We start from the raw sequence: 13,451 nt of genomic DNA, 5'->3' as shown, positions 1-13,451 counted from the left end.
CGTGTAATGCCATTTCAGAATCATCTTGGATGTCCTAACGTAATTGAAAATCTATTTCGTTTATAATTAACAATACAGAATGGTTTAAAAGATCATTTATTGAAGGTAATTCATTAAGGAACAATCCATTAACATGGATCTCGAAATAAATGTAACGTCATTTTAATAGCAAATGTCGCTGACGAGGATACCAAGAATTGTAGACGTAAGGTTAGGTAGATAAACGCTGGTGATTTTAAAGACAAGCTTCTCTTTTGCCAAACTCTTGAAACGACTACATCAGCACCTGATGTATTAGAGAAAGTTGTTTCATTTTCAAAATCTCTTGGGAAAAAATTAGTGTCATCTGCAAAGCTGATGCTCCAAGTTTTCTAGCAGGTTGGTCAGAATTTCAACATTTGCCATAAGAAATTTAAGTAGAAATGAAAAACGTCACAGCAAGGATCAACATGTCTTGATTTGTTTTGGTTTTTTTTAAATCCGATCCTTCCAAATAAAGCTTGAGGACAAACAAAATTGAAGGAAAACGTTCTGCTCTCTATGAGGAAAACGACATTGAACCTGACAAACAGATACAATTTATAATGTATTTCAAAGATCATTTGCAATTACTTGCGGACAAAATATCATCATATTTCCAAATCTACTTAACACCACGTTTGCACATGCCAGAAGTTTATTCAAAGTCATAGTTGATGATGTTACAGAAACATCACATAAACTGTATTTTATACTCAATAGTGATTCAGCAAAAAATGATTTCTTCTCTATGTCAGTTACACAAGTTTAGTTCTAGTGTTTGCCGTTATATACAGATTTGTCTTTTCAAAATCCATTTCCAATAATATATTTTTGCGAAACGAGCTTTCCAGTCTGTTAGTTATCAAGAAAAACACAACCAGAAGATGACATTCGTTGTGATCTTGCAAAGACTGTCTCGAGAATTCCTGAACTGGTGAATCAGAAACAAGACCAGACTGCCACAACAATATTGTTGAGACTTATGAACTATTGTTTCACCATGCTTTTCAAATTGCCATATAAGTCTGCAAAATGAATATGGCCATGAGAGATAGGTAGATATAAGTCAAAGATACAATTTGATATACTTGTAATTTAATTACAAGGATGAATACATTGTCAAGATTATAAATTTATAATTATGGATGTTTCATGATTAAACATATAACTTTTGTAATACACATTATATATTTACATTAGAATTACGATTTTTTATGCTTAAGAACGAAAATAATTTTACGGTTGGGGATGGTGGGGTCGCCGCATAATGGACAACTGTTAAAAGGTCGCCGAGCCTAACAGGTTGAGAACCGCTGTATTCCACCATGCAAATACAAGCCACACAAGTTACAACTTAATGACAGGGGACAGTTGATTTTTTTTTACTTTGTAGTAGTTAAATGGTGGTCTAGCTGGACCTGATAAGTTAAGGCGGTCTAGCTAAAAGCCAAATTGAATGGTAGAGTTAACTATTCAGTCATCCATAATGGGTAGTTAAACATTATGTTAAACATAATGGGTAGTGGTATTAAGTCCAACATGGTGGCTAGTGGTATGTAGTTAAACATAATGGGTAGCGGTATTGAGTCCAACATGGTGGCTAGTGGTATGTAGTTAAACATAATGGGTAGTGGTATTGAGTCCAACATGGTGGCTAGTGGAATGTAGTTAAACATAATGGGTAGTGGTATTGAGTCCAACATGGTGGCTAGTGGTATGTAGTTAAACATAATGGGTAGTGGTATTGAGTCCAACATGGTGGCTAGTGGTATGTAGTTAAACATAATGGGTAGCGGTATTGAGTCCAACATGGTGGCTAGTGGTATGTAGTTAAACATAATGGGTAGTGGTATTGAGTCCAACATGGTGGCTAGTGGTATGTAGTTAAACATAATGGGTAGCGGTATTGAGTCCAACATGGTGGCTAGTGGTATGTAGTTAAACATAATGGGTAGTGGTATTGAGTCCAACATGGTGGCTAGTGGAATGTAGTTAAACATAATGGGTAGTGGTATTGAGTCCAACATGGTGGCTAGTGGTATGTAGTTAAACATAATGGGTAGTGGTATTGAGTCCAACATGGTGGCTAGTGGAATGTAGTTAAACATAATGGGTAGTGGTATGTAGTTAAACATAATGTGTAGTGGTAGTCAACCATAATGGGTAGTGGTATTAAGTCAAACGTAATGGCTGTTGGTATTTAGTTAAACATAATGGGTATTGGTATTAAGTTTTTTTATAATAGAAAAAAATGTTTACTTTAAAATGTTGTCTGTTTTCTGAAACATCGACAGTGCCAAAAGGGTGCTTACTTGGGGCATTGGTATTAAATCCAACAAAAAGTCATGTGTGGTATTGAGGGCTAGGTTTTAGCTAGACAAAGATGGTTTGAGTGCCTCAACATTTAGCTGCTCCTAACTATAGTCTTGTTTCTGTTACCTAGGTAACAGAATGTTCAGTTTTGATGACAATGATGTTGACTTCTACCTTCCTCAACTCCTGAACATGTACATACATATGCATGATGTGGCAGAGGCTATTCACCCATATCTAGTCCACAGGTAAGGCATTACTTTCAACCAAGCTGAGCATTTCTGATTCAAAGTAGATTTAAATAGAAGCTAAACCTGACCAAAAGAGGTTGGTTCACTAAAAAGTCTATATCTCAAAAAATGAGACTGATATGTTGCTAGTTTTCACAAATAAAGATAACAGAATAAATAAAGAGATAATAACGGGATAAATATAACAGATTTGATGGTGGCCTATTCAACCAGAGGCAGTTCAAAGCAAAATGAAAAACAAAATCAGCAGTAATCAGGGACCTTTTATTTGCTGACGACTGTGCCCTAAATGCCTGCTCTGAAAATGATCCGCAGAGCATCGTCAGTGACTTTTCAAGAGCACTTTCAAACCTTTGCTTCACTATAAACACACAAAAAAAGAGACTTAATCCTTATATTTGCCTGCCCCAGGTAAAGCCTAAATGGACAGGAAATAAATACAGTGGACAGACTTTCCAGAAACAGAAACATCAATAATGAAATCGACTTGGGTATCGCCTAGGCGAGTGCATCCCATTGCAGACTGTCTAAAAATGTTTCTAATAGAAGTATCACCACAAGCACAAAGCTAGGGTTCTATCGAGCTGTCATCCTCCCTACATTGTTCTAGGCCTCAGAAATGTGGACAGTATAGAAAACATGCATAAAATCTGAACCGCTTCCACATGATCAGTCTCAAAACAATACTGGTCATCATCCAGTCATGGTGAATGAACTATATAAATGTTTACATTAAAGAAAAACTACACTGTGTCAATTATTTATTGATGCTTTGAGTAAGAGAAACACACTAAGGAGCAGACTGCTTTGACTTTGTTTACAATTGATAGACAATACACCAAGAAAAAGATGTAAAAATGAATATAACTTTAGTCAAATAAATGTCCCAGATGAAGCACCTCTACCACCAAAGCGAAAGCCACCTTGACCTGCAATATATATGGACAGGAGTGTCTCTCCAAAATAGGGCTCCACAGCCATATGAAAAAGTGTTCGAGATGAACCATAGTTGTTCTATGACTGAAGGAGGCCAATATATATATATATATATATATATATATATATATATATGCATATATGGCTCCTTCTGTCTCGGAAGACAGTGGATGCAGCCAGATGAGATACTGGCTTTGGTTACGTCTTGAGATGGGGCAAATTCTGGAGTGACTGATCAAGCCAATTCTGGAGTGGCAGAGTTTGACACAGTTCGTGCTTGTATATGCATCTGTCCTAGGGCTAACTGACAGGGCAGCTTTCTTTTTCTTTCTCTTGGCTGACGCAGCTTCGTTTCTTTTGCACTCGGCGAAGTTCATACCAGCACGTACAGTTTGTCTCCATGCTGTCTGGTCTTGGGCTATCTCCTCCCACATACTTTGGTCGATGCTCGTTGTTCTCATCTCTCGCTTGCAGACATTTCTGTAGGTTAGTCTTGGGCGGCCCTTGGGTCTGACTCCCTCTGCAATCTCAGCATATAGGATGTCTTTAGAGATTCTTCCATCTGGTTTGCGAGTGACATGACCGAGCCAGCGTAGTGTTCTTTGTTGAAGGAGAGCATAGATGCTGTGCATATTGGCCCATTTCAAAACTTCCTGGTTGGTGACACGATCCCTCCAGGAGATGCACATTATGCGTCTCAGGCATCATAAGTGGAAGCTATTTAATCTGTGTTCTTGATGTATGTAAGTTGCCCAGCTCTCACTGCCATAAAGAAGTGTGCTCAGAATGCAGGCATTGTAGACTAAGATTTTAGTTGCTGTAGTCAATTTGGTATTTTCCCACACGCGCTTGGAGAGTTTTGCCATTTCTGCAGAAGCCTTTCCTATTCTTTTTGTCAGCTGAGTGTCTAAATCTAGCTTGCTGGCTATTGTTGTACCCAAATATGTGAATTCCTGCACCACCGTAAGTGTGTGATTTCCAATATGTATCGCTGGTATTTCTGTGACATCTTGTTCCAGGATTTCTGTCTTGAAGAGGCTTATTGTAAGGCTAAACTCCTGACAAGCAGCTGCCAGAGCATTCACAAGCCTCTGCAATCCTTCTTGTAAATGAGATGCAGTTCCCTAATCAAGATACGCCGTCTCTTTGTTTTGGCTTTAAGGCGTGCCAGGTTAAATAGCTTTCCATCGGATCTGCTCTGGATATATACGCCATCTTTCAGGGATTTAAAAGCGCTGGTGAGTACCACTAAAAAGAAGATGCCGAATAGTGTTGGAGCCAGAACACATCCTTGTTTTACTCCTCTCTTGATGGAGAATGGCTTAGAGGCAAACTGTCAAACTGTACTGTGCCTTGCATATTTTCATGAAAAACTGACATATACACAATATATTGAGCCCTTGTGATTGTATCTAACACTTACTGAGCCTGTGTGATTGTATCACTAACACTTACATAACCTGCGTGTTTACATCAAAAATACTTATTGAGCCTTTGTCTTAAATGGTCACACTTGTAAATGTTGTTTTATCACATAATCTTTATTTTCTGTTACAGGTGTAGAAACTCCATTGAATTTTCAGTCAATTGTGCCTGGCTTCTTGATGCCTACTCTGCAGACACACTGAAACCTAATTGGAAGAATTCTCAAGGGATCAAGTTACGGGACATGATTTTAAATGAACAGCTAAGGTAGACTCTGTTATGACTTCAATCTGCAAGGAATGCTTTAGAAACACTGATGCATATAGGTTGACTTGTGTATTGTGGACATGTGTACTAGTAGAGTGTTCTTTGGACTAGTCAAGTGTCTATTGTGGACTAGTAGAGCATATCTTGTGGACTATGATGAATAATACACTTAACTGCAAATGCACAACCTTTAAATTTTATTAATATACAATATTCTTGCAGGTACTTTTCCCATGTACAAACTAAGTTAAAAATATCAACACAAAAAAATGCAGTATTCAACAACCACAATATCTTATGAATGTATAAAAATGTATGAAAATAAAATGAATATTATAACTTTCTACTCAATGCGATATCCAAAATACATAAAAATTTCATCTATAATTATTCATCCTTAAGTAATGTTTGATTACTCCAAGAACTAATCAATGACCAGTGTTCAAAATACTTTTTCAGGCATCCTTCATTTGATTCAAATGTTTATGGCTTTTCCTGTAAGGTTCTTGAATATGGATGTTTAGGTAGACTTGATGCCTTTGCTAGCTTTTCCAAATACATTAGATTTGAATCTATTTAGTCCTTTTATTTTTGGAAATTTGCCATTTTGGACATTTGTTTGTAGAAGATTTATTTCGATTTTTACAGGTTGGTTAGTAAGTATGGCAGATGTCAAAGGTTGCTCGAGAAATTGAATGATCCTGTAGTATTTATTACGTTGAAGATGCCAAATTATTCTGTTGTTGCTAATACTTGGAGTTTCCATTTTACCTCACAGATAGCCATAGGATAGGAGGTTTCAATTTATTCCATATTCTGGTAGTGGTTATGAGCAGCTGTCGGAGGTGTCAAATATGTCATGATGTCACAAGAGACTTACGTAGTATTTTATTCAAATACATCTGACATATGCAGATTCGGAGGTGATATAGTTATAGTTCAAACCACTTTAAGAAACAATTATGTGACACAGTGCAGATAGACGCTTCAAGAGTTGAATGCTTTCAAACTCAAACAGGAGACACTAGACTACAGATCATGTACAAAGTAGATACAGGAGACACTAGACTACAGATCATGTACAAAGTAGATACAGGAGACACTAGACTACAGATCATGTACAAAGTAGATACAGGAGACACTAGACTACAGATCATGTACAAAGTAGATACAGGAGACACTAGACTACAGATCATGTACAAAGTAGATACAGGAGACTATACTACAGATCATGAACAAAGTAGATACAGGAGACACTAGACTACAGATCATGTACAAAGTAGATACAGGAGACACTAGACTACAGATCATGTACAAAGTAGATACAGGAGACACTCATGAGGATCAATCAACTCACCAACTATTTACATTCAAACTAGTGACATCTAGACTCTAACTTTCTAACCAAAAAACTCCAAGCTTTATCTTCTAGGAATCACCTTGACATATATTAAATTATAGTTTTCCATTATAACCTTGAACTAATTTTCTCTCAAGGTCTCTTACATTATTTTCATTTGTGAATGTGTGACAGCCTGTCTACCTTTGACCCGCACTGTTTTTACCATGGTGACGTGTGCATTGCAGACTCTTTCTTCAGCTGACTAGAATGTATGTCACTAGGGTTCAGCCCTTGGTACATCTCCTTGGTACATGACATTTTCTTCCCAAGACCACAACAAAACTCTTTGCTGCTCTCACCAAACAAATACTATTATTTTGTCCACAGGCCTCAAGTTCAAAGTCCTACAGGTAATGCTAAGTCACCAATGTCCCAGAATGCACCATTGCGTTACTCATCACCACAGCCACTTAGCATGGCAGCATTTAATCTGAGTGGCAGCCAAACTTCAGCTGCATTAGCTTTACTGTCAACCACACCTCAGCTCAGCCAGGCAGTAGCTAGCACTGTGGTCAAGAAAACTCATCAACGGTCAAGGTCAGAAGCCACAGGTACTAAAGTGTTTTGGATCTATGACCTACTATGTGTACTTCTGTAAGGTTTTTTAAACATTTTTTTTTCTCTTTCTATTTGTGTGCTAGGAAACTATGAAGGTATCAGCTGCATTCTTTTTAAAGGTCCTGCTATAGATTCATGCAAGTATGTTCTATACTATCAGCTGCATTCTTTGTAAAGGTCCTGCTATAGATTCATGCAAGTATGTTCTCTAGACTATCAGCTGCATTCTTTGTAAAGGCCCTGCTGTACATTCATGCAAGTATGTTCTATACTATCAGCTGCATTCTTTGTAAAGGCCCTGCTGTACATTCATGCAAGTATGTTCTATACTATCAGCTGCATTCTTTGTAAAGGCCCTGCTGTACATTCATGCAAGTATGTTCTATACTATCAGCTGCATTCTTTGTAAAGGTCCTGCTATAGATTCATGCAAGTATGTTCTATACTATCAGCTGCATTCTTTGTAAAGGTCCTGCTATAGATGCATGCAAGTATGCTCTATACTATCAGCTTTATTCTTTGTAAAGGTCCTGCTATAGATTTATGCAAGTATGTTCTATACTATCAGCTGCATTCTTTGTAAAGGTCCTGCTATAGATTTATGCAAGTATGTTCTATACTATCAGCTTTATTCTTTGTAAAGGTCCTGCTATAGATTTATGCAAGTATGTTCTATACTAGTGTGCATAGTACTGGAAGAAATACAAGGCCTTGGGTTGTTTGTAAATTGAAGTTCCCCAGTGAACAAAGTTAATGTATTCTATTTTTCTGTAAAGGATCATTGATAAAAGAACCAGTCATAGTGCTGCATGGGTTGACCCTTTTAAAAGAGAATATTTACAGGCCTGTCATTCAAGTAGCTCTTTTGCTGACTGTCCCATCTACTTTTTGGAAGTCAGCTAACCAGCCCCACATAGCCAGTTTGTCCCTGCTTACCACCTACACTGCCAATTGGTTTGATCACATGTACAAATGTACTGCTTCATGTCTAGACTTAGAGCTCAAGTCTTACAAATGTACTGCTTCATGTCTAGACTTAGAGCTCAAGTCTTACAAATGTACTGCTTCATGTCTAGACTTAGAGCTCAAGTCTTACAAATGTACTGCTTCATGTCTACACTTAGAGCTCAAGTCTTACAAATGTACTGCTTCATGTCTACACTTAGAGCTCAAGTCTTACAAATGTACTGCTTCATGTCTACACTTAGAGCTCAAGTCTTACAAATGTACTGCTTCATGTCTACACTTAGAACTCAAGTCTTACAAATGTACTGCTTCATGTCTACACTTAGAGCTCAAGTCTTACAAATGTACTGCTTCATGTCTACACTTAGAGCTCAAGTCTTACAAATGTACTGCTTCATGTCTACACTTAGAGCTCAAGTCTTACAAATGTACTGCTTCATGTCTACACTTAGAGCTCAAGTCTTACAAATGTACTGCTTCATGTCTACACTTAGAGCTCAAGTCTTACAAATGTACTGCTTCATGTCTACACTTAGAGCTCAAGTCTTACAAATGTACTGCTTCATGTCTACACTTAGAGCTCAAGTCTTACAAATGTACTGCTTCATGTCTACAATTAGAACTCAAGTCTTACAAATGTACTGCTTCATGTCTACACTTAGAACTCAAGTCTTACAAATGTACTGCTTCATGTCTACAATTAGAACTCAAGTCTTACAAATGTACTGCTTCATGTCTACACTTAGAACTCAAGTCTTACAAATGTACTGCTTCATGTCTACAATTAGAACTCAAGTCTTACAAATGTACTGCTTCATGTCTACACTTAGAGCTCAAGTCTTACAAATGTACTGCTTCATGTCTACAATTAGAACTCAAGTCTTACAAATGTACTGCTTCATGTCTACACTTAGAGCTCAAGTCTTACAAATGTACTGCTTCATGTCTACAATTAGAATTCAAGTCTTACAAATGTACTGCTTCATGTCTACACTTAGAGCTCAAGTCTTAAAACTTTCAGACCCAGATTTATTTTGTTTCTCTGATCATTTCTACTGAGATATTTTCAATTCCTCACCTCTGACTTGTCCTTGCAGGTATCTTGATAAAACACAGTGAGACCACACCTTCAATGGCTGTACCCAGTGCTCATGTAGTTGGAGACCTCTCTACTGGAAGGGCTTTTGACAATGGCTGTCAGTGTCATCTACAGTCAGAGGCTGTTTTCAATCATTTAAAAGGAAGAGATACTAACTGTCATTGCGATGTAAGTTTGTTCATGATGTCTGGTAAATTCATGATATTATGATTTTACACTGCTGTAGTTATGTTTCACTTGCTTATGATGCTACCTTTGCTATTGCTACACTTGGGTTTATGTTGCAACACTTGGTGCTATGGTGTTAGGCTTTTTACTTTTGGTTATATGGGGTTGGATTTTTTAAATGGTGTTAGGCCTGACATGCTATTTATTTTCAAGTGTTCATAAAAATGTTGTTTTTGTTATTTATGTAAGTGGGAAGCATGGTCAAGAGGATAAGTACACTTGGCTTGGTTTGGCTACCTATATAAGGGCTCGAGGTTCGACACCCCACTCGAGCAGTTTTGTGTTTACTGAGCACTAAAACAGCAAGAAAACCCTAACACTCCCCTCACTGGTCCACAAATGAGATTGGACCATAATGCTCTGAGCATGCTATAAGTATGAAAGTAGCGCTATATAATAGCTATTTAATGAATTAATTCTCATGTAGTTTCACATGATGGTACATTTGTTGGAATATAGTTTCACATGGTTTTACACTCAAATGTTTTTTTCACAAAATGTTAACAGTTTGTCATTTTAACCCTATATCGCGCTATGTTGCAAATTTGCTACAAACCCAAAAAAGTTGAATTATTTATTTATTTATTATTATAATTTAATGAATTTTTTTATTTCCGATACTTTAAAGTGAATTGAATTTGTAGACTTCCTTTTCTATCTTGATGTTAGTAGAACAGAATGTATTTTGCGATCAAAGTGTGCTCGATTTTGTTTTTTTGGACTGATACAAAAGGTAAGATTCTTTTCATTCTCATTTAATACTAAAGTGAAAAATCATTGTGAAAAAAATATTTTCTATAATGTAATGATGTTATATTAGCTATAGAATTAAAAGTTAGCATTGTTTATATCAAAATAATGATTTTGTAAGCATTTGAAGTACTGTTGTAAATTTGCTACTTGGTGCACAAGTGGATCATATTTTCAATAGATTCAATAGTAGATAAAAGTAGATGTACATTTTTCATTTAGAAACCTTGTTTTATTGTATTAGCTAGATTATTTGTGTACATTTAGCTTTAAAATGTATTTTAAAAATAGTCTTAGATCATTCTAGATCTAGATCTATACTAGTATAAGTATAATAATAGATCTATAAGATCTAGAATCTAGATCTTTTTTAGAGAATCTATAATCATATTAATGATAATCTAAACATAAATAATAAATTTCATGATTTCAAAATATAGGCCTTATAGATCTAATCAATATTTTACATTTTTAATTTTCAGATCTAAAGATTGTCAATAGGTTCTCTGAATCCCAGTAAATCTTCTATAGAGGAATCCTGAGCGTGAGATGACGAGCTCTCAAGTTGCGTCAAAGATACAGACTGTAAAGATTACGAAGACCACTCAGGTAAAAATAAAATATTGAATAAAGAATATAGAGATGTATATACTATATACAACATATTTCGACATTTATGAATATTTAATAATTATTAAAGGAATTTTTTTTTCATATTTTTATTGTAGGTAACTTCAGATGAATCTTTTGCTGATGTTGATCAGCCATCAGCACCTACCTATTGATAAAAGATATCTTTTGGAGAGAGAACACAGACATAAAAACAAAACAACCAAATGCTGGCTGCCTGGTCATGTTATGTGCTTTGGAGTGCCTCTGCGATGGTGCAAGTTTGAACCAGCCCATCAATATCCTCTGTCCACCTGCTGGTAGTTTGAGCTTGATGGAATCATAATTTCTGAAAAAACTTTAGAATTAAGCTCATAATAGAGATTTGTTTTACATAAACACTTAAAATCAACCAGGCCAGTAAGATCTTCTATTGATTATTTAAGGGAATTTTTAAAAAAAAATATTTTTATCATGCAGGCGGATTTATTAGTGATGCCCAATCTACACCCCACAAGCCATATACCAGGCTTTAATGGGTTAGTATCTGGCCTCTCAAAACTCTTGTCTGTGCTGTATAATGAAGCCATATACCAGGCTTAATGGGTTAGTATCTGGCCTCTCAAAACTCTTGTCTGTGCTGTATAATGAAGCCATATATCAGGCTTAATGGGTTAGTATCTGGCCTCTCAAAACTCTTGTCTGTGCTGTATAATGAAGCCATATACCAGGCTTTAATGGGTTAGTATCTGGCCTCTCAAAACTCTTGTCTGTGCTGTATAATGAAGCCATATACCAGGCTTTAATGGGTTAGTATCTGGCCTCTCAAAACTCATGTCTTTGCTGTATAATGAAGCCATATACCAGGCTTAATGGGTTAGTATCTGGCCTCTCAAAACTCTTGTCTGTGCTGTATAATGAAGCCATATACCAGGCTTTAATGGGTTAGTATCTGGCCTCTCAAAACTCATGTCTGTGCTGTATAATGAAGCCATATACCAGGCTTAATGGGTTAGTATCTGGCCTCTCAAAACTCTTGTCTGTGCTGTATAATGAAGCCATATACCAGGCTTTAATGGGTTAGTATCTGGCCTCTCAAAACTCTTGTCTGTGCTGTATAATGAAGCCATATACCAGGCTTTAATGGGTTAGTATCTGGCCTCTCAAAACTCATGTCTTTGCTGTATAATGAAGCCATATACCAGGCTTAATGGGTTAGTATCTGGCCTCTCAAAACTCTTGTCTGTGCTGTATAATGAAGCCATATACCAGGCTTTAATGGGTTAGTATCTGGCCTCTCAAAACTCATGTCTGTGCTGTATAATGAAGCCATATACCAGGCTTAATGGGTTAGTATCTGGCCTCTCAAAACTCTTGTCTGTGCTGTATAATGAAGCCATATACCAGGCTTAATGGGTTAGTATCTGGCCTCTCAAAACTCATGTCTGTGCTGTATAATGAAGCCATATACCAGGCTTAATGGGTTAGTATCTGGCCTCTCAAAACTCTTGTCTGTGCTGTATAATGAAGCCATATACCAGGCTTTAATGGGTTAGTATCTGGCCTCTCAAAACTCATGTCTGTGCTGTATAATGAAGCCATATACCAGGCTTAATGGGTTAGTATCTGGCCTCTCAAAACTCATGTCTGTGCTGTATAATGAAGCCATATACCAGGCTTAATGGGTTAGTATCTGGCCTCTCAAAACTCTTGTCTGTGCTGTATAATGAAGCCATATAACAGGCTTTAATGGGTTAGTATCTGGCCTCTCAAAACTCTTCTCTGTGCTGTATAATGAAGCCATATACCAGGCTTTAATGGGTTAGTATCTGGCCTCTCAAAACTCTTGTCTGTGCTGTATAATGAAGCCATATACCAGGCTTAATGGGTTAGTATCTGGCCTCTCAAAACTCTTGTCTGTGCTGTATAATGAAGCCATATACCAGGCTTAATGGGTTAGTATCTGGCCTCTCAAAACTCTTGTCTGTGCTGTATAATGAAGCCATATACCAGGCTTTAATGGGTTAGTATCTGGCCTCTCAAAACTCATGTCTGTGCTGTATAATGAAGCCATATACCAGGCTTAATGGGTTAGTATCTGGCCTCTCAAAACTCATGTCTTTGCTGTATAATGAAGCCATATACCAGGCTTTAATGGGTTAGTATCTGGCCTCTCAAAACTCTTGTCTGTGCTGTATAATGAAGCCATATACCAGGCTTTAATGGGTTAGTATCTGGCCTCTCAAAACTCGTGTCTGTGCTGTATAATGAAGCCTTGGATACACTCTGTTTATCAAATTCATTGTGGCATGTGGTACACATTTTGGAAATTCAAAAATTCATATTGCCCTATGTCATCCCCACTGGAATACATACATTGGTCAAGCCAGTATCAAAATAAAGTTTGGACATAACTGAAAATGATTAAAACTATGTAACTCTGGTGAGTACATTTGATGCTCTACATCCAGTTATTATTATCCCTTGACCTCATGTATCAACAGAAATTTCAAACAATATCCAACACTTTGTCACAGCCTGAGGCTAATTACCAGGTTAAAAAAAGGAGACCTCATTAAAAGCTATACATTTGTGTGTATGTATTAAAATAGAGAATTCTACTGTT

At 36.8% G+C, this 13,451-nt stretch overlaps 1 protein-coding gene across 5 annotated transcripts in view; it reads left to right on the top strand.

The window, feature by feature from the left end:
* Window positions 1-13,451, top strand: part of LOC106051947 (phosphatidylinositol 4-kinase beta-like) — a 97,210-nt gene that overhangs the window by 30,639 nt on the left and 53,120 nt on the right. For all 5 annotated transcript variants that reach the window (XM_056016470.1, XM_056016466.1, XM_056016467.1 and 2 more), the window contains exons 3-6: window positions 2,465-2,582; window positions 5,079-5,213; window positions 6,943-7,166; window positions 9,237-9,406. In XM_056016470.1, the coding sequence (XP_055872445.1) occupies window positions 2,465-2,582; window positions 5,079-5,213; window positions 6,943-7,166; window positions 9,237-9,406 (647 nt within the window). The remainder of the gene's footprint in view (window positions 1-2,464; window positions 2,583-5,078; window positions 5,214-6,942; window positions 7,167-9,236; window positions 9,407-13,451) is intronic.

The sequence above is a fragment of the Biomphalaria glabrata genome, chromosome 17 (assembly GCF_947242115.1).
Source record: "Biomphalaria glabrata chromosome 17, xgBioGlab47.1, whole genome shotgun sequence".
Classification (NCBI taxonomy): Eukaryota; Metazoa; Mollusca; class Gastropoda; family Planorbidae; genus Biomphalaria; species Biomphalaria glabrata.
The sequence above is the reverse complement of the archived record's forward strand: the minus strand, read 5'-3'. Positions and strand labels throughout refer to the sequence as shown.